This window comes from Perna viridis, chromosome 2 (genome assembly GCF_037379345.1).
Source record: "Perna viridis isolate PV_CMFRI_1.1 ecotype Kerala chromosome 2, ASM3737934v1, whole genome shotgun sequence".
Classification (NCBI taxonomy): domain Eukaryota; kingdom Metazoa; phylum Mollusca; class Bivalvia; order Mytilida; family Mytilidae; genus Perna; species Perna viridis.
Genome location: NC_142446.1, coordinates 3,229,413 through 3,251,778, shown reverse-complemented (window position 1 = coordinate 3,251,778; position 22,366 = coordinate 3,229,413). Strand labels below are relative to the sequence as shown.

The 22,366-nt window shown below is 33.2% G+C and overlaps 1 protein-coding gene across 1 annotated transcript; it reads right to left on the bottom strand.

The window, feature by feature from the left end:
• Positions 1 to 389: 389 nt before the first annotated feature.
• On the bottom strand, positions 390 to 15,342 carry LOC148623314 (uncharacterized). Its single transcript, XM_088565108.1, has 4 exons — positions 15,019 to 15,342; positions 6,515 to 6,730; positions 3,544 to 3,750; positions 390 to 2,710 (listed from the first exon to the last, which is right to left on the bottom strand). The coding sequence occupies exons 1-4, from the start codon at positions 15,295 to 15,297 to the stop codon at positions 2,522 to 2,524; spliced, it is 891 nt and encodes a 296-aa protein (XP_088421234.1). The 5' UTR covers positions 15,298 to 15,342; the 3' UTR covers positions 390 to 2,521.
• Positions 15,343 to 22,366: the final 7,024 nt, after the last annotated feature.

Sequence of the window (22,366 nt, the reverse complement as noted above, 5' to 3'; positions counted from 1 at the left end):
TACAGAATTTTGAAATTTAATAAAAAAATAAAAAAAAGTGTTTTAGGTTTCGAGTTTAATAGGCCTAGAGGGTAAACGGCTATATCATGTCATAAATTTCTGATAATATGGACACCGCAATATGGTAATCTAACAATCCATTCAGTTTCATTACAATCCTGCAATTCGTCCAAAAGGAGTCGTGGACAACGCATAAGATCAAACAATTTGCTGAAAAACGCCTACGTTTTACAGTTGTCATTTCTACAATTTTTTCCAAACATAAATTCCTGACAATATGCACATCCCCATATGGTAATTTAACACTTTATAAAGTTTCATTAAAATCCTCCAACCCGTTGATGAGAAGTTGCGGACAATGCATATACTGTTGAAAAAAAAAGACCAAGTTCAATAGGTAAAAATTAATTTTAAATATTTTACAAATTTGTCCATAACAGTAGGTGCTTAACTTCAATATAAATATAAACACTGTGCAAAATTTGAATAATATTGGTAAAATACTTTTCACTAAGAAGGTACTCTCCACAACATAAAGTGACAAAACTGGCTACGTTTAACATGCTTAAAATGCATGTAAAATGAAAATTTCTTCATAATAGGAGGTGCACATCTTTAAATATTCATGCTTATACAAACACTGTGCAAAGTTGATAATATTAATTCAATATTTTTAGTTACAGATTATACAAAGTAGGTACCCCCAAAAGACAAAAAGAGTCAAGCAGCTACTAGATTACTTTAACCATTCATGGCACTGGTAAAAACAAAAGCACTTGCATCTCCAAACAAGAGGCTCAAAGGAGACTGAATCACTCACCTGGATGAGTTTTGCCTTTCAAAGGCAATGAATTTAACAAGAAGTTGTCCAACAATTTTGACTCAAGAAGAATTTGGTAGGACTTATCATAAGGATCATTTCAGCAATTGAAAGTTTCTTTTTATCTATCATAATTTCAAGATATCGGCTGAAAATTTAAAAAAAAAAAAACGTCAGTTTTCCCTATCAAGGGCAATAACTCTTACAAGTAGTTGTCTGACAACTTTTATCCCTGAAGACTTTTGTATTCCTAATTAGGATCATTTCAGGTACTGAAAGAATTTGGTTAAACCTAATGATTTAGAGATATATGCGAAAGTCCTCTGTCTGACCCCTATGTTCTTTTTTAGTAACGGTGGCCATGTTTTTCAACGGATCAAAAATCCCCACCCCACTTCTATGCAGGATACCTCAAGGAACATTTATACCAAGTTTTGTCCCAGTTCGTCAAATAGTGTCAGAGGAGAAGATCTTTGAAATAAATAACATTAAAAAGAGCAAAAAAAAAAACATCAAAAGGGGCAATAATTCCAACATTGCTTAATGGATTAAAACGAAAATTTGACAACAGGTAGATCTCATCATGATGAACAGTTTTACTCTGTCAAAAATTTGGCTAAACCTAATGGTGGAGATATATGCAAAAAATTACTGTCTGACACCTATGTTATATTTTCAGTAATGGTGGCCATATTTTTCGACGGATAAAAAATCCCCGCATCAGTTCTGAGCAGGATACCCCAAAGAACATTCATACCAAGTTCGGTTCCAATTGGTAAAGTAGTGTCAGAGGAGAAGAGTTTTGAAAAATTGTTAAAGATGACGGACGGACGGACAGACAGTGACAACGACAAGTGATGGCAATAGCACACATGGTCCTCAGCCAGATGAACTTAAAAAGGACTCTGGTGCTCTGGAAGGGTAAGCATGTCCTGCTCCACCAGTGGCACCCATCACATTGCAAGTGAGAAAAATCAAGGTCAGAAGGTTTAAATCTAGTAAGACTTTTTAATGATCTAACTGAATATATCTTGTCTCATCTGTGAGATATAAACTTCATATTGGCCAATCATATTGTGATGATGACCTTATTTGATAGCACCCTAGCTCAAAATCATTACATTTTCAAATGTTCTTTATCATCTATGTATAGGGTTGTGTAAGTATTTCTTCAATCTTGAAATTTCGATTATTCAGAGATAATACATTGCCTACATAACAGAAACTGAAATTGAAGGACTGGGCTTGTCACTTCTCTTTTTTCTGTATTAGCCCTCTTAAAAACCTAGCTTAATTCAAATATAGAAACAGATGAGCTTAGAGTGGTGCACAGTTTGTTCCCATAGGTTTTCCAACAGACTATTGGTGTACCAGCCCTCCAACTTTGAGAATGATATTATCAACCAGAAATTCCAACATACGACTCAGAGTGCTTCAGGGCTTTTAAAATTGGCCTTTTCATTTCTAATTGTGTTTATGATATATCGTTAAGTCAAATAATACTGTAGGTACATGAAGAATAATGTGAACAACATAATGTAGAACACAGACTATACATAGCAGCTGTGTAGCTTTTCATAGAATTCTCAAAAAGATTTACAGAGCCAAGTAAAAAAGAGAAATATTGCTATGTATCAAACAAAACAAAACTATAGAAGTATAACAAGAAGATGAAAGTTGGTAAGATATAAACAGAGTAAGTTAATCATTCTTCCGTCTCCACACTGTTGCCTCTGCAACTGTCAGTTGATTTTTCCTAGCAGTTTCTCTAATAGAGAAGGGCATATCAACTTCTTCTAAAAGGTCAAAGTCTTTCCCTAAAACCTTTAGCAAAGTCATTTTGCCTCGAACTTCCTCCCCATTTTCGATGTAACCTCCAAGCCATTTACTCTGAAAAAACAAAAAAAGCCCAAAAAATATTAAAAGTGATTAAGAGTTTTGTTTTTTGTATGTCTTCAGTGCCATTTTTTTTCAAAGATGTAGGGTATTAGGCTATGATTCTGGCAAAAAATAAATATCAACTTTGTTGTAATAAAATATAAAAAATACCAATCATATATATTGGGAATTTTGATAAGCTGTGTACACATGTTTCAAAGAGTAACCTCTCATCATACGCATTAGAATCAAATATATAAGAAGATCTAAATATGAACCATTAATTGTATACAAGAAGTTCTGAAAACCAAAATTCTCCAAATAGGAAGCCCAATCTATCACCAAAAGGTTCTTAAATGTGCAATACAAAGAATGAAGCCACAGTGTTTCAGGTATTTTTAAATTTGTAATACTGCCAATTTTGATAAATATGATGAATAAAATCTGATAAAATTTGGGGTCAGACAAGTCTGACTACCGAGTTGCTGATGAACATACAAATCGTGTAGTAAATTGCAAAATATATAAGTATGTACCAGACAAACAAATGTTGTGTGACTTTAATTCATTGCAATGTCATCACAATGGTGCCACAATAACTCATTTGCCAATTTGTGGTTAATATAATATCAATATAAGACCAGGAAGTTAATTATAGATACTTATTGGTTTTTGGTCTGTAGATGGTTTTAAAAAGGTGTTGGATTATATACCCAAATATACTAAGTAGTTACTGTTCCAAGTTCCCAGGGGTTAAAATATATCCACCTATAGTGTCAAAGACCTATAAAAAATTTCTCCTCTCATATTCATTGATCAGAGCACCATTCATATACGAACCTTACCTTAGAAGTAAACTCCTCTAAAAATGTGTAAGGGGAGGTAATCACTAAAACTCCACCAGGAACAACCAGATCAGCCATTCTATTTAGGAAGTCTACTGGTGTATGTAATCTACAGATAAGATTAGCAGCTAGAACACATCCAAACTGACCTAAGTCGCTAGGTAAATCACAGGCATCACCTTGCTGGAATGAACATCTACTTCTATCCTAAAATCATACAGAAAATCAATGATTTATCTCTGTTTTTGGAGGTTTTTGCCCAACCCCTTTTGATAACAACTAGAATATTGATGTCTGGACCTGTATAGCACTACAGTGGTGATTTATAATTGCTGAGGAAAATGCAAAGAAAAAAGTGTTATGGGCAGATATACAGACCTACAGAATACAATTCCAATAAAAATTAGAGAATCAAAATTTCCTGATGTGTGCAACTTCATATGGTGTTCTTGCTACATACTAAGTTTCAACAATTTCTGTTGAGTAATTTCAGAGCAATTGTGATGACAAGCTGATACATGATGATTTATGTTATTTCTAAATATTCAAAGGGACATAACTCTCATAAAAACTAGACAATCAAAATATCCTGAGAATATGGACAACCGTATATGGTGTTCTTGCTATGTAATAAGTTTCAGGAATTTCTGTTCACTAGTTTCATAGGATTAGCGATAACAAACTGAAGTGTTATGGACAGAATAACAGTTGTAGCAAGGAACACCATATGTAGTTGTGCATATCATTAGGAAATCGTCATGTAACGGCTTGTCAACATGACTTCTCTGAAACTATGTAAATGAAAGTATGTTTTTTCAAACATATTTACATCCAAAAAACTATGTCCACATCCAAGAAACAAGTTTATATTTTCACATACGATAAACTATGTAGTAATGAATGTATTCACTAAATATGCAGTTGATTCTTGGGTGTGGACATCTTTTCCTTCATTTGATGATAATAAAATACTTTAAGGGGCACAGACTGAAATAACCACAATGGTTGGAATCCTGAACAATTTTAGAAACAAAATCAAACTTGATACCGCTTTGAATTTTGATTACAATTAGATATCTGACACAGAATAAGAATTTGAACAGAATCAAAGTGGTCACTTTTTGGCCTTTGTTCCTAATTGGTTCCAGTTAAAATCTCAAATCAATCCCAATCTTTGAGGGTATGACACCTTGTAGCCTATTTGTGGCCCATTTTCTTACTTGGCTCACCCCTAATATTAATTCCAGTATTTCTTTTGTGGTATATTGGCATCTTTTAGTAAAATATACATGAGATCAATTCACTTATACTCAAGTTATTGTCAGAACATAAGAAAATGCTTGTTTCAGGCCCCTTTTTGGTCAATAATTCCAAAAAAAGTCTTAACCTCCAATTCCAATCTCAGTCTTCTTTGGTGGTATAGCACCTTGTAATACAATTTTCATTAAGTTATTTCATTGTCTGGACATCAGGAAAATGGATTTTCTGCCCCCTCTTTTTGGCCCCTAATTATATAATTTCTAAATTGTTCAAATCATAACATCCAAAGTCAATCCCAGTCATTAGAACATAGAATAACACCCAAAGTCAATCCCAGTCATTAGAACATAGAATAACACCAAAAGTCAATCCCAGTCATTAGAACATAGAATAACACCCAAAAGTCAATCCCAGTCATTAGAACATAGAAAAACACCCAAAGTCAATCCCAGTCATTAGAACATAAAATAACACCCAAAAGTCAATCCCAGTCATTAGAACATAGAATAACACCCAAAAGTCAATCCCAGTCATTAGAACAAAGAATAACACCCAAAGTCAATCCCAGTCATTAGAACATAGAATAACACCCAAAAGTCAAAGTCAATCCCAGTCATTAGAACATAGAATAACACCCAAAGTCAATCCCAGTCATTAGAACATAGAATAACACCCAAAAGTCAATCCCAGTCATTAGAACATAGAAAAACACCCAAAGTCAATCCCAGTCATTAGAACATAAAATAACACCCAAAAGTCAATCCCAGTCATTAGAACATAGAATAACACCCAAAAGTCAATCCCAGTCATTAGAACAAAGAATAACACCCAAAGTCAATCCCAGTCATTAGAACATAGAATAACACCCAAAAGTCAAAGTCAATCCCAGTCATTAGAACATAGAATAACACCCAAAGTCAATCCCAGTCATTAGAACATAGAATAACACCCAAAATTCAATCCCAGTCATTAGAACATAGAATAACACCCAAAGTCAATCCCAGTCATTAGAACATAGAATAACACCCAAAAGTCAAAGTCAATCCCAGTCATTAGAACATAGAATAACAATATCATAGTTGTATCTATTCTTTTACTGGAGTTAAATAGTTAAATTATATGAAATGCTTGTTTTTGGACCTTTGTTGTGCTCATTCTAAAACGATTGGGCTATAACCCTAAAAATCAATACCAACCTTCTGTCTGTGGTTTAAAACCTTGTTATATACATGTAATTTCATAAAGATCAACCAACTTGTGTTCAAGTTATGGCACTAAAACTAAATGTCTACAGATGATGAGGATGACAGCACCATACCATTATGTCATTTTGAACATACTTTTTATACAACTGAAAATATTTTACAGTTGTATAAAAAGTATATGTGCAAAATGGCACATTCTGAAAATAAATCCCTGAACATTTCATTAAAATTCAACACCTTTTAGCCCCTTATTTTCAAAGGGGGTTGGGCAAAAACCTCCAAAAACAATAAGGAACTCGTGACCCTTGGCACAATGAGTTAAAATTAAAAAAAAAAAATGGATAAGTTTTACTCAAATTTTAATAAATAAACTAAAGTTAACTAATGCAAAACAAAAACTGATATCACCACATTGTACATGTATATACCACCATCTTTAAAGCAGTTTTAATTTCAACTGATCAAGTTGATACAAAGAAACCAACAGAGAAGGTAGAAAGACTTACAATATCCTTGGAGACTTTAGCAGAACAGGGAGTAGTTAAATCTCCTTCATTAGTAATGAAATAAACTCTACTGCCCAAATCTTTCAAGTGCTGGCAGGTATCCACAAAGGCTTGACTGTAGTCTATACCGATCACTTCATTAAAATGTCTTGCAAGCTCAAATGATGACCTTCCAACTGCACATCCTATATCTAGAGCTCGAGAAGTAGAATTGGACTGAAAAGTTTACTTAGAAGTTAGTCTGGGTTGCACATTAGGTTTTCTTAAAATATTTTTGTCTGTTTTTATCATGTCATATTCCTAAAGTTCCTAGATAATACAGTGGATTCCTATCAATTATCTAGAAATAAATATCTAATTAACACTTACAAAAAATACCCAATGTTTACATTGTTTATCACTGTATTTAAATCAGATAAATTCTTTTCTAATGTCAAATTAAATGACAGTTTCAATGTATAATCAAAGAGAAGAGATGACAAATCCCTCACTTAAACCATTCTACCAAGTGAAAATTTATTATGGCTATTGAGAGGACTTTAAAATCAAAGACTGAAGTCTTCAAAGTCATAAATTGTCAAATATTCTATGCCACTGATTTTGGCTTGTTGTCAACATCCAGGTAAATTTGATACTCCAATAAACTTTACTCCCAATCAATCAGTTTTCACCATAAACCCTGGCGTGGATATATGTATGGACTTTGTTCAGAATTTAAAAAATCACAAATTTTAGTGAGCTGAAACTTGAATATTTTATGATGTAGGTTGATTTAAGGAAGTTTACGCAAAGATGATAATTAATAATATACATTCAAGTGCTTTTCCATTTCACATCTTTTGACATCTTACATTTTTACATTACTAGCAAAATAAGAGTATTCCTTTTTTCGAAAATATACTTGACATCTTAGAACTATATTGCTGTTTAATGCAACATTTCGTTAATTGGCCCTAAAATCAGGTGACGTCATAATCATGTTTATCCAAATACAACTGGCAACCTCTCAATTGAAGACTAGGTGTTTCTCAGCTACATTACATTAAGTTCAATGCTGACCGATCATTTCATCTTTTAATGTAAACTTCAGGACCTAATACAAGTAAAACACATACGTAGAACACATGTGTATTGTATTTAAGAGGTAGATTTTGATTTCGTATGAAGCTAGAAATGACGGTTCTTTGGCACCTATCTACAACATAAGGTGGTGTAGTAATACATAATACAACAAATCATATACAAATGTACAGTACTTAAATGACAAATGCAAGAAGTTGCTAACAATACAATGTATTAGCGACTTAAAAAGGTTTCACACACTACATTCTTTATATATGGATATGATAAAACAATAGGAAAATAACCCCATTTCTTATTAATTAAGATTTAAATCATTAAGAGAAAGCTTTTCTCAACAGAATTAAACAATTCATTAAAGTTTCAAGGATTTTTGAGTTATAGTTTAAATAGGGAAATTGACCCATTTTTTGTACGAAGTCCCATAACTCAAGAACTTGAAATCAGAAACTTATAAAAATCAAAAAGGATCGTAAAAAAACATTTTCCCAAAGTATAATGAAAATTTTATGAAGCATTTTTACCTTACTGTGTGAAAATGAAAAATACCTTTGGGACATACATGTAACCTATATATGAAGAAAGGATTTTTATACAGTACATGTATTTTAAAAATAATTTTAAGTTAAAATTCTTGAAAATATTAGAGTTTCCATTGTAGTGAAGTCAATGACCTTTGGATGACTATACAGTAGAATGCAGAGAGGATTTTGTACATCTCACAAGTTTCCATTTTAATTAGGAATTTCATTTCTAATATTTGGGAAATTTGGAGCATATTTCTCTTCATGAATGGGGTCCAAATTCAGCCCAAAAAAATGAGGTTTGGAAAAAATGACAAATCTAGAAAAGCAGGTATATCACAATGGACAATTTAAATAATTCAAAAGTCAACTTAACAAATGCTTAAATAGCAATAGGGATTTTTAACTGCTATACTATAAAAAAAATAGCATAAAAGCAGTTAAAAATCCCAATTTTTAAACAATACATAGGGCTTTATTGCCAAGTGTATATTTTACCCCACACTTCCATATACTGACCAAATGGATTTGAATACACATTCTGATAAGATAGATCAACAAACAACTGATGCCAACATACATTTATTTTGATGTCTTAAATTAGGAGATAAGAATCTGACATTTCCTAAATTTTTAGATAAAAAACCACCACTTTTTACCTCCTCCAGAGCCTATAAATTTCAATGAAATAGAACCACAAGCTTTCATAAATGTACCACTAAAATAGTCTTGGATTGATTTACAGGTCATTACCTTATCTGTAAGGATTTTTAGCCCAAAAAGGACAAAAAGCAAATATTTTCATGGCTTCTTGGCAATAAGAAGAAAATGCTGCAATATAAAATGTGCAGTTGAGGAGAAATCCTAAAACAACACAATACCAGGAACCAAAACTGAATGATACACAAAAAAAGAACAATGAAAAAAATAAAACACAAACAGCCAATAAAGACTAAACTTAAGTATATGTGTGTAAAGTACTACACAGTGTTCTAGGATTCCTCTTTCCTTAGATAAGAACTACACTTAAGTATGAAGTACAACTAAACTAAAGTATGAAGTACTACACAGTGTTCTAGGATTCCTTTTCCTTAGATAAGGACTAAACTAAAGTATGAAGTACTACATAGTGTTCTAGGATTCCTCTTTTCCTGTCACAAAATGCAAGTCAAATTAAGGTCAGGGAAATTTATTCTTGAACTACTACTTTCCAAATGAAGATTTTTTTACATGAAATTTTAAGATTGGAAAGCATATTTTGATTTGGGGAAAGCTGATTTTCATGTTGAACTTTCCCATGGAAAGTTAAAATGATTCCTAGAACAATGATTGTAGTAGGTTTCATCTCAAAAAAAGAAGTTTTTATGGACTCCAGGGGATAATCAGACCTTCATTATTTATATTAGCACAATGGAAAAGGTTTTTGTGTTTACTACAACCTTAGATGTTTGCATCAATGTCACCACCATGGTTACAGGATTTAGTTGTTTTTAAAGATTGTAAATAACAAGAATCACAGAGGCAGTGGATAAACCACTACGAAAAGAACAGGCTGGTTTAAGAAAAGGCAGAGAGTGTATAGACCACATATTTATTCTTAGAAACATCCTAGAACAATGAAATGAATGGCAAAGAAAGTTGCTGGTCAATTTTGTAGATTTTAAGAAAGCCTTTAATAGCTTGCATAGAAATAGTTTATAGGAAATACTCAGAAATTATGGTGTACTTAATAAGATTGTACAACTCATTAAGATGTTCTACAATAATTTCTCTTGTACCATCAACTCTGAAGCTGACACAAGATTCCAGGTAAAGTCAGAGGTAAGACAAGGATGTGTTATGTCATCCGTTCTATTTATTATTGCCATTGATTGGGTAATGAGAACAACCCTTTCTGAGAACAACACTGGCTTGAGACGGACATTTTGAACCATACTAGAAGATATGGATTATGCTGATGATCTAGCATTACTATCGCATACAGAGAATGATTGGACTTAAGATCAATGCCAAAACACAGAAAGACCACCAGTAACAACAGTAGATGGAAAACAACTAGAACAGGTAGACTCATTTAACTACCTAGGAAGTCTGGTAACTATAAAAAGTGGGGCTGAAAATAACATTAAGATCAGAATAGGAAAAGCAAGGTCAACATTTATTTGATTAGACAACATCTGGAAATCAACAGCCTTTTCTAAATCAACAAAACATGAAATATACAACAGCTGTGTACTATCTGTGCTTCTATATGGTTCCGAGTGCTGGAGAATGACAGAAAGAGACATCAACAAACTTACTGTATTCCATAACAACTGCCTAAGTAAGAGAGAGAAAATTTTCTGGCCAGAAAAAATCTCTAACAAAGATTTACACACAATAACAAATGCCAAAGAGATGGAGACCTTACTAGTGCAAAAAAGATGGAGATGGCATGGTCATGTTCTTTACTGAACATCAGACGACATGATCAAGGTAGGCCTTAGATGGACATCTGAAGAGAAAGAAAGGTAAACTAAAAACAACATGGCGATAAACAATAGAAAATGAAATTAAAGACATAGGATTCACCTGGGGTACTATTGAAAGAAAAGCAAACGACTGAGAAGAGTGGAAGAAACTTGTCCTTGCCCTATGTGCAAATAGGCAGTGTCCTAGCTAGAGCAAATTGGAGGGGCGCTGCACCCCACCCCTATCACGCTCGCGCTCCTCTGCCACTATTGAGTGCACCCTTAGTGCCCATTTACAATTATCTGAATGGCCCTTTAAGATTTCCACACTTGTTAATAAATTACCCCAAGCCAACTAAGAAGTGTCACCTTCATTAACTACATCCTGTCGTAATTAAACCTCAGGTAATTATCGGTGATCAATCATCTGACCAGGGTTATCAGATAATGATTGACACGTAGAAAATGAATCCCGATTGGATCTATAACAATTTTATGGACAGCCAATCATTGGTTAATAATTAATTTCTACTGCACAATTAATTTTACATATATATTTTCAAGTTAACAGGTCTAAATTTCGTAGAACTACCAGTGTAAAAGAGTAATCAAGGGAACCAAGGTTATAGCGGTAATCAAAAGAATGTAATCCAGGGACAAAGACCAGACATGGAAAACAAACATACACAACAAAGAACATAAAGTAACTAAAATCATACATACAAAGTAACAAAAGTAAATGAGCAACTCGGACTCCACTAAAAACTGGGAGCATGGACCAGGTGCACCGTTAGGGTAAGCGTCCTCTGCTTTTCTAGAAACACCCGCCGAGTTGCTCATAAAAAGTCAAGTCCGGGGTAGACAAACGAGGGAAGGAAAACTATGACCCGTTGAATAAATCAGTTTTCATGGTGCTGATGGATATACCATAACGATCCACGAGTTCATGATAACGGCCATAAAACTTTTGTAGTGATGACTTCAATCTTGTAGCAACATAACTCTGTTCCAGAAGCCTATTTGTTAGAGTTCCAGCGCGATACAAAAAGTCTGCGTATTTTCGGCAATCTCTGGCATAACGTATGAGTTGTGATATGAACACTCCATACGCAGGAGCCGAAGGGATGTTGCCACAGATGAAAGGAAAGTTGACAATTCTGAATGAAAAGTCATCACGTTTGTCGTAAAGTTTGGTCAATAGTTTTCCTTTACAATCAATTTCTAAGTGTAAGTAAACAATTGCATGTTGCACATGTTTGTTTATTCAAAATGCCAGTTACCTCCCTTATAATTTCAATATTTTAAAAATGTTCTATATCTTCAGCAGTAAAGGATATTTTCCATAAGTTGTAATTGCAATAGTTATAGGAAATGATATTCCTTCTACTTACTTAAGATTTTGATATTTAAGTAGCTGTCTTTGTAAGAATCATGCAAAATCTGAAAAATGTGATACACCCCAAAAAAGGCTACATATTTTTATTTTTGTAATTAAGTTTTTTTATGGGTCTATACTATCAAATGTGTAATTATTCATTCAAATCTGCCTGCTCTTAGGAGATAATCCACATTGAAAATCCAGTAGATTCTATTGTATTTCAGCGTCATTTACAGAGTTATCTCCCTTAATTTTGAAATCTACAGTGCATTCTATATAATTTTTATCTCCTAAGAGCACAGGTTATATGAAAAACCACATGTTAATTTCTCTTTACTATGACATTTCAAACAAAATATCAAAAATAAAAATATGTAGGCTTTTTACCCATGAATCACATTTTGCATGATTCTTAGATGGAGTGCTACTTAATAGGAGCAATATTGAATATTTGTGACATCTCATGCAACATTTCACCTCATAGTATGTCATTAATGTAAAGAATCACTTGCCCTTATCACTAACAGGGGTTAACATGCTGTCCCCCTGCAAGAACATTTGACATAATTAATTCACACAACAATCTGATCATAATGAAACTTAATTATTACAATGTAATTCTTACACAGGGGAACATAAGGCTTCAGTAATACATTTCCAGCTCATTCACCTCTATAAATTTGTGATCTATAAGATGTACCTGTTTTCTAAAAGCACTTGGTCTTCTGAGAAAGGTCTTCAATACAATAAGGGTGTCATGCATATATTAATCATGCAGTCAAATTTACTCAGTTTGCAAATTATGATGTGACCTTCATTTTCAGAAGTTGGCAGGTAAGCAATAAGAATACAAATTACTGACTTAACACAAACATACAAAATCAATGTCCCTTTTTTGTTGAAAAAAAAAACATGCTACGTGTTAAATTGCCCTCTTCCCTGCACCCCTCTATTTTCAAATCCTAGCTCGAACACTGAATAGGCATAGCAAGGATTAAGTAAGTAAGTAAAGATTGTAAATATAATTTTAGATATTGTAATAAAGGGTATGATGTTTAGGTTGCCTTATTGCCTGGAACAATTGAAACTACCATTAGGACAAGTAAAAGTTAAAACATACTTGCCCGGCGGAGGGCAACCAAAGCTTATTTACAATGTATTTAGCAACATGCAATTACTTAAAGACAACCTACATTTCAATTTAGGCAAGTAAAATTTTCATCAGCTTTCCCAATCTAGGGTAAGAATTCTTTTAAATACACAGTTGCGATATTATAGAATGACCTACCTGGAAGGTACATGTTAGAAAAAATTTCTACAATCAATCAGTTTAAGGATATTTTAAAGTCTTGGAATGGAAACAAGTGTAAATGTACAGTTTGTGCAGATTTTTAAACTTTCAACAAGGTCATATAAAGTGTCATCCAAAAAGCTTTCTTATTTGTGCATGGTTCAGATACAATGTAATCTACTTTAAAGTATGCTTATCTTGAATTATATGCTCTTAGTTGCTTCGATGCTTGATATACTTTTTCAGTAATGCTTAGCTTGTAACTTGGTTTTTTTCCCACTATAAAAATGAAGTTTCTGAATATGAAATATTGTTAAAAAGTGAAAATATTTCAATCCTGTAACTTTCTGGACATTAAATTTAATAGTGTAACTACATGTAAGATACTTCAATTCAAGATGTTTCAACTTTTAACTATAATATGACATTTTCCAAACTTTTTAATTTTAATTTGGGTTAAAACCCACCATATGAAGGGTAATGCCCCAAATTGAGGGGTTAACCTTAATTTCAGGACTTATTCCCAAACTGTTGAAAATTTACTAAAGCACATTAAGACTCACTCAGGAGAGGGACTTAAAATTTAATGGTCCCTGCTTTACTACAATGGATATTGTCAAGTGTTTACCATAGGTGCCAATCCTCCCGATCTGACCTGGTTACACAAGAGATTGAAGCCCTTCTCCTGAGACTTTTACATCACCTTATCTCTATCAAATCTCCTTACTTAAGCAGTTTCACAAGGCATCATCTGAATTTTCAGTTTGTTCCATATTTTAGGATCACTGGCATTGTTCTAAATTCTTGGATGCTTTTGCATTATTTATGAAAACTCAACTCCACAGTAATTGTAATTTCCCAAGCTTAATATCAGTACAAACCAACTAAAAGTTTTCTTAAAGCAGCAAAAGGTGCCACAATGGATTACAACAAAAGCCTTTAAATAAATTATAAATGTAAAGATTTCAGAATGGAAAATAAAGTATTTGTTGGTTTGTTGTTTTATGTTCTCGAATATGGGTAAAAAACAGGTTGTCAAATGCATTCTGACCAACTTTTTTAATTTGAAGGGCGGGTCATTGCCCACTTTTCATCTTGAAGAGGTTGGCAACTATGGCTACCTTGGTTGATCTTATCAATTCAACCAAAGACCTGTAATGAAAGAGATTTGCAACTGAAATCCCATATTAACATGCAGCAGGGAATGAGATCTCGTACTAACTTAATCAACAATAACAACTTGACTTAAAATCATCATGTCTAAAATATTATTGTGAATATTGGAATAAAACCTTCAGTTTCTCATTCCAAAATATCTTTGTTTCATACTCATACCACATTTTACTTTCTACCAAAACAAACTAAAAAGTAGTATTGAAAAGAAGTTACATGTAAATATCTCCCCATTTTTTTTTAAAATGAAAAGAATTCAAAACTGAATTCATTATTATCACAATGACCTATCATAACTTTTTATGTTTAATGATTAAATAAAATTTTCAGTTTCCAATTTTTATGTCTTCTGCCAAGTTCTGGGTGTCTGCTACAATTATTTCTGATCATTTCATTAAAAAGGGAAAAAGTAGTTTGATAAATAAGAGGAGAGGTCAGGGAATCTCATTATCTGCCGTGTGATCATTTTATCGATAAACAGGATAATTAAGAAGTTTCTTATCTCTCTAATTATAGGTCTCTGATTAAACTGTTCCATACAGTGAATCCATTTGAAAAATTCCCTAGGCTTTCCAAATGACAACTTATGAAAAAAAAACTTGGGTTACCTTCAAAACATTATCCGAATGCTTTAAGCAAATATCTGCACACCTTTTGGGAAAATCTAGAGCGTTCGATGGAATCAAATCACGTCGAACATTCTTTTCGTCACAGAAATGGAATGCGAGATATTCATTCACCAACTTCTCAGTTTCATACACATTTTTACTTATTTGACGCCTCCGCTCAGATAGCCACTTATATGTAGAAAAAATCGCAAGCCCTGACGTTATTGACAGCGAACATGCTGCTATCCACCGATGGTCGACTCCCAAAAAGAACGGCATGACAAACCAAACTCGATCAGGAGCAGGGAAGTGAAACGTGCAGTATCGGCACCATACGTAGTCAAATCGTCACCTTTGTAAGGTTAAATTGGCATCCAGTATGGTTAAATCGCCCCCTTGTGTGTTTGTTATTAATCAGGACGTTTATTGTTAAAAAAGTATCATCGGAAGAACAAGCTTTAGGTATTTTTAGGGAAAGATAATAAGCATAAAGCATAAAAGATTTATTTAAAGTCGGTTTTACATATAACAATAACAAGCTCTGTAGAGCTTTTATCCGATATACATATATGACAAGCACAATACATAAAACATATAAAACAGTAAGCACATTATGCAAAGAATAAATTTGGGTTTTAAGCATAGCAGTTTGTAAGCAAAGTTAAAACATATAAAGGAAACTAACATTCATGCAATAGCTATTATATAAAGCACTAAAGAAAATTCAACCATTTAAAACACAAATAAAAAGTTATGCATCTAAATATAAAAGCCAGAGTAAACAAGATAAATAAATAATTTCCAAAGCTAGTATATGAATATAATTGAATCAATCTCATTTATTGCTTACAAATTAATGTATAGAAATATTTTCAGAATCTGTTTTAAATGTATGTATATTAAAAAAAAACTTATAAACTTTTAATGATTTTTTTAAATTTGTTTATCAATTAACTGTATTTAATTTTCAGTCTCTATCTTTTTTTCCCAATATTTCAACATTTTAAGTCTATCTTTTATTTATTTATTACCATGAAAAAAGTCATAAATTTGGCAAAAATAGCCCCACATTTCTCCAAAACACATTATAATTTTGGTAATAAAATGTTTAATCCAATGTTGAATCCCAAATTTACCTGTAAAATTAATTAGCCATAATTACTAAAACAACAAAACCTGCTAAAACAACATCCATTGTTCTCTGCATGTAGGAATATCCAGAATATTATATTTTTATCAATTTAGATCGATGACCAGAATTGATATAGCAGTCGCAAGAGCCTTTAGACTGGCAAAACATGTTAGCATCTGCAATTATTTTACACTACTGCAAGAAAATAGTCCCATTGGCATATCCGGTTCAAATGTAGATAATTAGGTCTACTTTATAGGTATTTCTAATACATCATATTTAATTCTATGCTATTTACGCCAATAAACAAACACAATAAACGACATTTACTGCGAATTTAATTTGGTTTGTATTAACAACGATTCCATTAAAAATAGTTGACCTCGAACCTCTTTTCAGTACCTGAATGTTTCTATGCATTTACCAGAATAAACCAATCGTTCATTATATTATATTGAATATGTCGATATATTCAAGTTGCCTACAAATGGTTTATTCTAATAGACGCATGATAAACCATTCGAAGTTTGGCTAGAAATGAAAACCCTACGAAATTAAAAAAAGTAAATGATCATAGCAATGAAAGCGTTGAATGCTGAGTACCAATTGGAATAGCTGTCTTCAGATATTTCATGCAGGGATTGGTGGATCTATTTATTCACAAAAAAGGGGGGGTGGTGGTTCCGGTCAAGAAACTTATATAAAGAAATAGGTCCCTGTTCCAGCCTATATTTGCCGCTCATTTTTCGCTAAACTTTTAACAAAGGGGTAGCATAACACCCGAAGCCATCCTGAAACCATCCTGAACTATCACCCACTATATCGTGTATTTGTATTACAGTTACTGCCTTGTGACATCAGAAGCCCGGAGATGAAAAATAAAAATGAAACTTTGCTTATAAACGATGACAGAGAAATAATATCGGTAATGCATTTCTCAGGAATTGTGTCCGTCTGTGGTCTGGTGATATTGCTCTTTTTTTTTTGGTAATTTGGCGATTTGTCTATTTGGCATTGTGTCATAATGATAGAGCTGTAGGTGCTTCCTGAACCAGACATAATTGTTGAAATTTTATTCTAAGACTTTGGCGTTTATGTTAATGTGCGTGTCTTGGAACAAGGTGCCCATGTAGAAACTAAGCGTTTTTTACATCACACATAGGTGTCTATGACTTGAGCTATATAGCTTATTAACTGAGAAATGTAGATAGTTGAGAGGGACATGTATCTAAGGACAAGCTTCATTTCAATGACTGTGGTTTAAGTTTGAATGATTTAACAGACAAATTCGAATTGGAGATCCGACTTGAAAATTCAGAAACTGAGAAAGGCCAACTTGTAGTTTGTACTTCAATTATGCAGTATGTTGGATAGTTTTGTGTTAATTCATCTAGGTGTTCCTTTTAAATCAACATCGAACCTGAATATTTCATAAACTCGCGAACTGCATGCTACCAGATATCACGAATTTTGTTGTGTGTTCATTCAATGTCCTTCGTAATAAAAATGGTGAATTAAAAAAAAATAAATCAAAGAGTTCAATACTGACCATTTACAACAATAACCTGTGTTTTGATACATTTGAATTCAATCCCTATGCTTTCTTCTAATGCCTGCTTTTATCCTATTTTTTTTGTAATTTGACGGTCGATTATTTGAGGCGTAAAAAATCAAACAATCGATATAAATTGATTCAGTACATGAGTACTTTGATTAAAATGTTGGAATAGCCAGAAGACACCTTGTTGACATGGTTTTAGTTTCATAGTCAATACATAATGTAATTATTCTAGTTTACTTTAATAGTAATTATTCCTTGATCTAGTGAAGCCATTCAAAAGAAAGTGTTACTAATAACAATGCTAACGACAGAATGGGCAGTGAATAACAGAACTTCGACAGGCTGAGAGAGACTTTAAATGATATTGATGTTACGTCCCATGAACAAGTGGACTTAATCGTCAATAATTTTTCTGATACATTCATTGACATTATACGGGGCGCCGAATGGGACTCTTGTGGTTTTGTACTCAAGTGAATTTTGTTCAACAAAAATGAGTTCAGATTAATAAAATTTATTACATACTACAAATTTTCAATTTTGTGAAACAATTCTTTTTTTTATATATGCTAGAGTAATCAAGGGAACCAAGGTTATAGCGGTACTACAGGGACCAGTCATGGGAAACCGACATACACAACAAAGAACATAAAGTAACTAAAATCATACATACAAAGTAACAAAAGCAAATGAGCAACTCGGACTACACTAAAAACTGGGAGCATGGACCAGGTGCACCGGTAGGGTAAGCGTCCTCTGCTTTTCTAGAAACACCCGTCGAGTTGCTCATAAAAAGTCAAGTCCGGGGTAGACGAAAGAGGAAAGGAAAACTATGACACATTGAACAAATCAGTTTTCATGGCGCAGATTAATTGATTGATTGATTGTTGGGGTTTCACGCCCGAGCATGCAGCAATATTTCAGCTATATTCAGGCGATGAACATGAAGTGGATGATACAGTAAACATGAATTGATGATGGAATGAATAATAGGATGGGACACAAAGATAAAGGGGTCGACAAATTTTGATTGCCATGGAAATAGGAAGATGTGGGTAGGGTCGGGCAATTTAGCCTCCTGTGGCGGAGCCCTATGGTTCCCACTCCGGTAGAATACCACAGTAGGGTTCTTTAACGTGCGTGGAACGTGGCATCTTTCCCAACACGGTGCACTACTATGGTTTGCGGTCAGGTTTTCCGTATTGTATCCTGACAACCCCAGCATGTTACACGCCAGAGATACCCCATTCTACCACCTGGGGCACACAACCCAATTGCTCTGTGGGCAGAGCGCCCTAGCCCCCGGCTAGGGTTCCGAGCACTGTTTAGTCGCCTCTTACGACAAGCTTAGCGCTGCTACGGGACTATTCTTTTGACACCCGGACCCGTACGGGACTCATGGCGCAGATGGATACAATTAGTTTACAGAATTTTTTGGACATAATAACCGCGGGTCTCGCAGACAAGAGAGAATTCATTTGCATATCCAAAGAATTCTGTAAACTACTTTGCATACAAAAATTGACTTTTGTGACACAGAATCGAATTTTGCGACACAAAATTGAAAATTCAATTTTGTCTCAAAAATTGAATTTCGTCATTACAAAATGAAGTGATCATAAAACAACTCTGTGTAACATAATTTCGTACGACAAAATAGATTTTGTTATGACGGAATTCAATTATGTGTACACAAAATCGATTTTGATTACAAAAAGATCAAGTCCCTCTCATTCGGCGCCCCGTACATTATGGCCCCGTTTTTTTAACAAGAAAAAAAACCAAAAACAAAGCATGAAAAAGATGAGTAAACATACCGATAAGCCATGGTTCGACAGCAATTGTAAAGAACTTTATTCTACTTACTATTCGCTATTGTTCAAATTCAACAGGGACAAAACTCGTATTAATCATGAAGCGTTAAACCGAACTAAATCAAAGTGCTGAGGCACTGAGTCAAAAACAAGAAAGACCTCAATGTAATCAAAAATATTCATGTAACCGATTGTAAGCTAAATAAACAGATCAAAACTTAGTCCTTTCAAAGAATAATCATTTGTTTTAACGCTGTTCTTTTATCAACATATATTTTTGGATCTTCTTTTTCATCATTGCTTTTGGTATTCCTGGCTGTACGCCTGAGTTGATGTCCTCAAATTTCCTAACACTTAAATCAGCATTTCTTACAAAGTATAAATTCCACCGAAAATCACTTAATATCAATATTCGATGACTTTTCAAAGTAAGAATGGATCCACACTTTGAAATTTGGTTTGGAGATGCATGAAGTAGAAATGAATCCTGCAGACTGGAGGAAGTTGAACAAAGGTCTAATCTCAAGGGAGAAAATTTAAATGCTCACTTTGATGCTGAATCTTTTTGTAATAAATCAAAACTAAAATTTGTCTTTGCCATTGTTGTCTATGGCTATGGTTTTAACTCGTATTACCTTTCTCTAGGAATTTTCCAGTTCAAACAAGGATAAACACTCTTGTAAAAATTAATATGCAGTTTAAAGACCATTAAACTAGAAATAACTTTGTAGCTCATAGATTTGAGCAATTTAAGATTCCAATTAAGTTGGAAATTCAGTGATGTAGAGATATGGTGAATACAGGGAATATGATGATGTCATCATCACAAATGTATTTTGAGTATAAATCCATCTTTTTTTCTCTCCAAAACAAAAAAAGCAGCTAGTGAACCCATACCTAATGAGTACCAATTTTTTATGATGAATCACTATTGCTGAGTGTTTTATACCTGTCTGCCTTCAATAATGTTTGTGCATTTCTTTCACTTTTTTCTGCATGATTGTTTCGCAAATATGGAAAAGATTACAATATAAGTAACTCTTATGTTTTGCAAATATATAAGTGCTAAGAAATCAGGCTTCATGTTTTTGTATATATTTTGACATACACATTTACAGCCACTTCATACTACACATACATGTACCAGCACTTGAGAATCATGAACTTTATTTTATGCTTAAATGGTGTCCCAGCACAGAAATGATCTGTTTTACATTTGCTTTCTTCTCACTTCATCTAGTGAAACTTCTAAGAAATAACTACTGAAAAGAAATCAAGGAAAAAAATCATAACAGTGTCTGATATATGCAAAATGTTACAATGTAAATTCATGAAAATATACATGTATTTTTAGCATATGATATGGAGAAACCTCCTCTTGTTGAGAAATATTGTTACATGTACATATAATTTCGTGTAAATCAGGCAAAAATAAAGTATGGGTGGTTATAACAATACCAGGTTTTTACTGGTTTTTAAACCACCAGGTCAATATTTCCACATTGATCAATACTGGTTGATCGAAAATTTGCAAACAATATTTCTGTCATTATTCAAGATTTCATAGTTTTTGTCCTACAAAATAAACTTAAAAAATGTTAATATGGTATATATCTACTATACTTCAGTGTTCTTAGGTTTTATTCCTTTAATATATCTATCAGCTGTATTAAGAAAAATAAACATTTCGTTCTCTAAAACAATTCAAATTTATTTGAAATAACAAAACAAACTTTACAAAAATGTACAATGTATTAATATCATGAGCACATCTTTGTTTCAATAACTATTAATAACAGGTAACATACATGTAAGAGAAGAACGGGTTACTATTCACCTGTCATTGTTAAAACAACATCCCCTCATAACCAGATAGATCATAAAAGGTGGTTTGAAGTGTTGAGTTTAAAACAATAAATTAAAGTAATTTCATTTACCAGGCAAAAACCTTCTAAATACATAAAATGAAAAGCTTGTTAAGGATGTTGCTTTAGGGCTTCTTCCATGTATGATTTTAGCAACCTGCTGATTTATAATGATGTTTAGACCCCCATTTCAAAATCTCTGGATCAATCCCTGAATGTTGATTTATCTATGAGCAATTAATGTCACATTGTAAAGTAGAAAACAAATTAGATACAAGTATTACTATCATAATTTCATGTATGAAATCTTTAATTGATACAGTACTGCATATGCCAGTAACCATATTTAGAGTACATACACACGTATTTTGGTAGTTTTTAGCGTAAATTTCTAGTTCAAAGACTTACACAGGGTGTGATATACAGAAGGCAATAAAGGTCTATTGGTGTGATACAAAATGCAATATAGGTCTAGGGCTGTGACATACAGTTTGAGATATGTCTAGGGCTGTGACATACAGTTTGAGATATGTCTAGGGTGTGACATACAGTATGAGATATGTCTAGGGTGTGATATACAGTATGTGATACAGGTCTATGTGTGTGATGTAGGGTATGCGATATAGGTCTATGGACATGATATAGGGTGTGAGATAAAGGTCTATGGTCGATACGGATACCCTTCCTTTTTGATAGTTCAAGATTACCTACTGAATGTGATGAATATGCCACATGACCTCCTTTCATCCTTACCTTTGAAACAGAGACATTTTTTATGTCTCTGCTTTGAAATCATAATAATTTAACAAGTCTGTTTATTTTCTTGCATTTTATGTACAGAAGCTAAATTCCTGGGATCAAATTAATCATACATGAATGTTTCCAATAAAAAGGAGGGGTGTCAACCCCATGCACTCTCCCCTGGATCCGCCACTGTAATCTATACTTACTACTCAAAAAGTGTAAACTGCAGCTC

Bases quoted from the DNA above. Each gene is read 5' to 3' on its own strand.
- LOC148623314 (XM_088565108.1), bottom strand. From the start codon at position 15,297: ATGCCGTTCTTTTTGGGAGTCGACCATCGGTGGATAGCAGCATGTTCG. The intron at 3,751-6,514 runs GTAAGTCTTTCT...GTATGATTTTAG, and splicing joins CTAAAGTCTCCAAGGATATT to GATAGAAGTAGATGTTCATT. The intron at 2,711-3,543 runs GTAAGGTTCGTA...TTGTTTTTTCAG, and splicing joins TAGAGGAGTTTACTTCTAAG to AGTAAATGGCTTGGAGGTTA.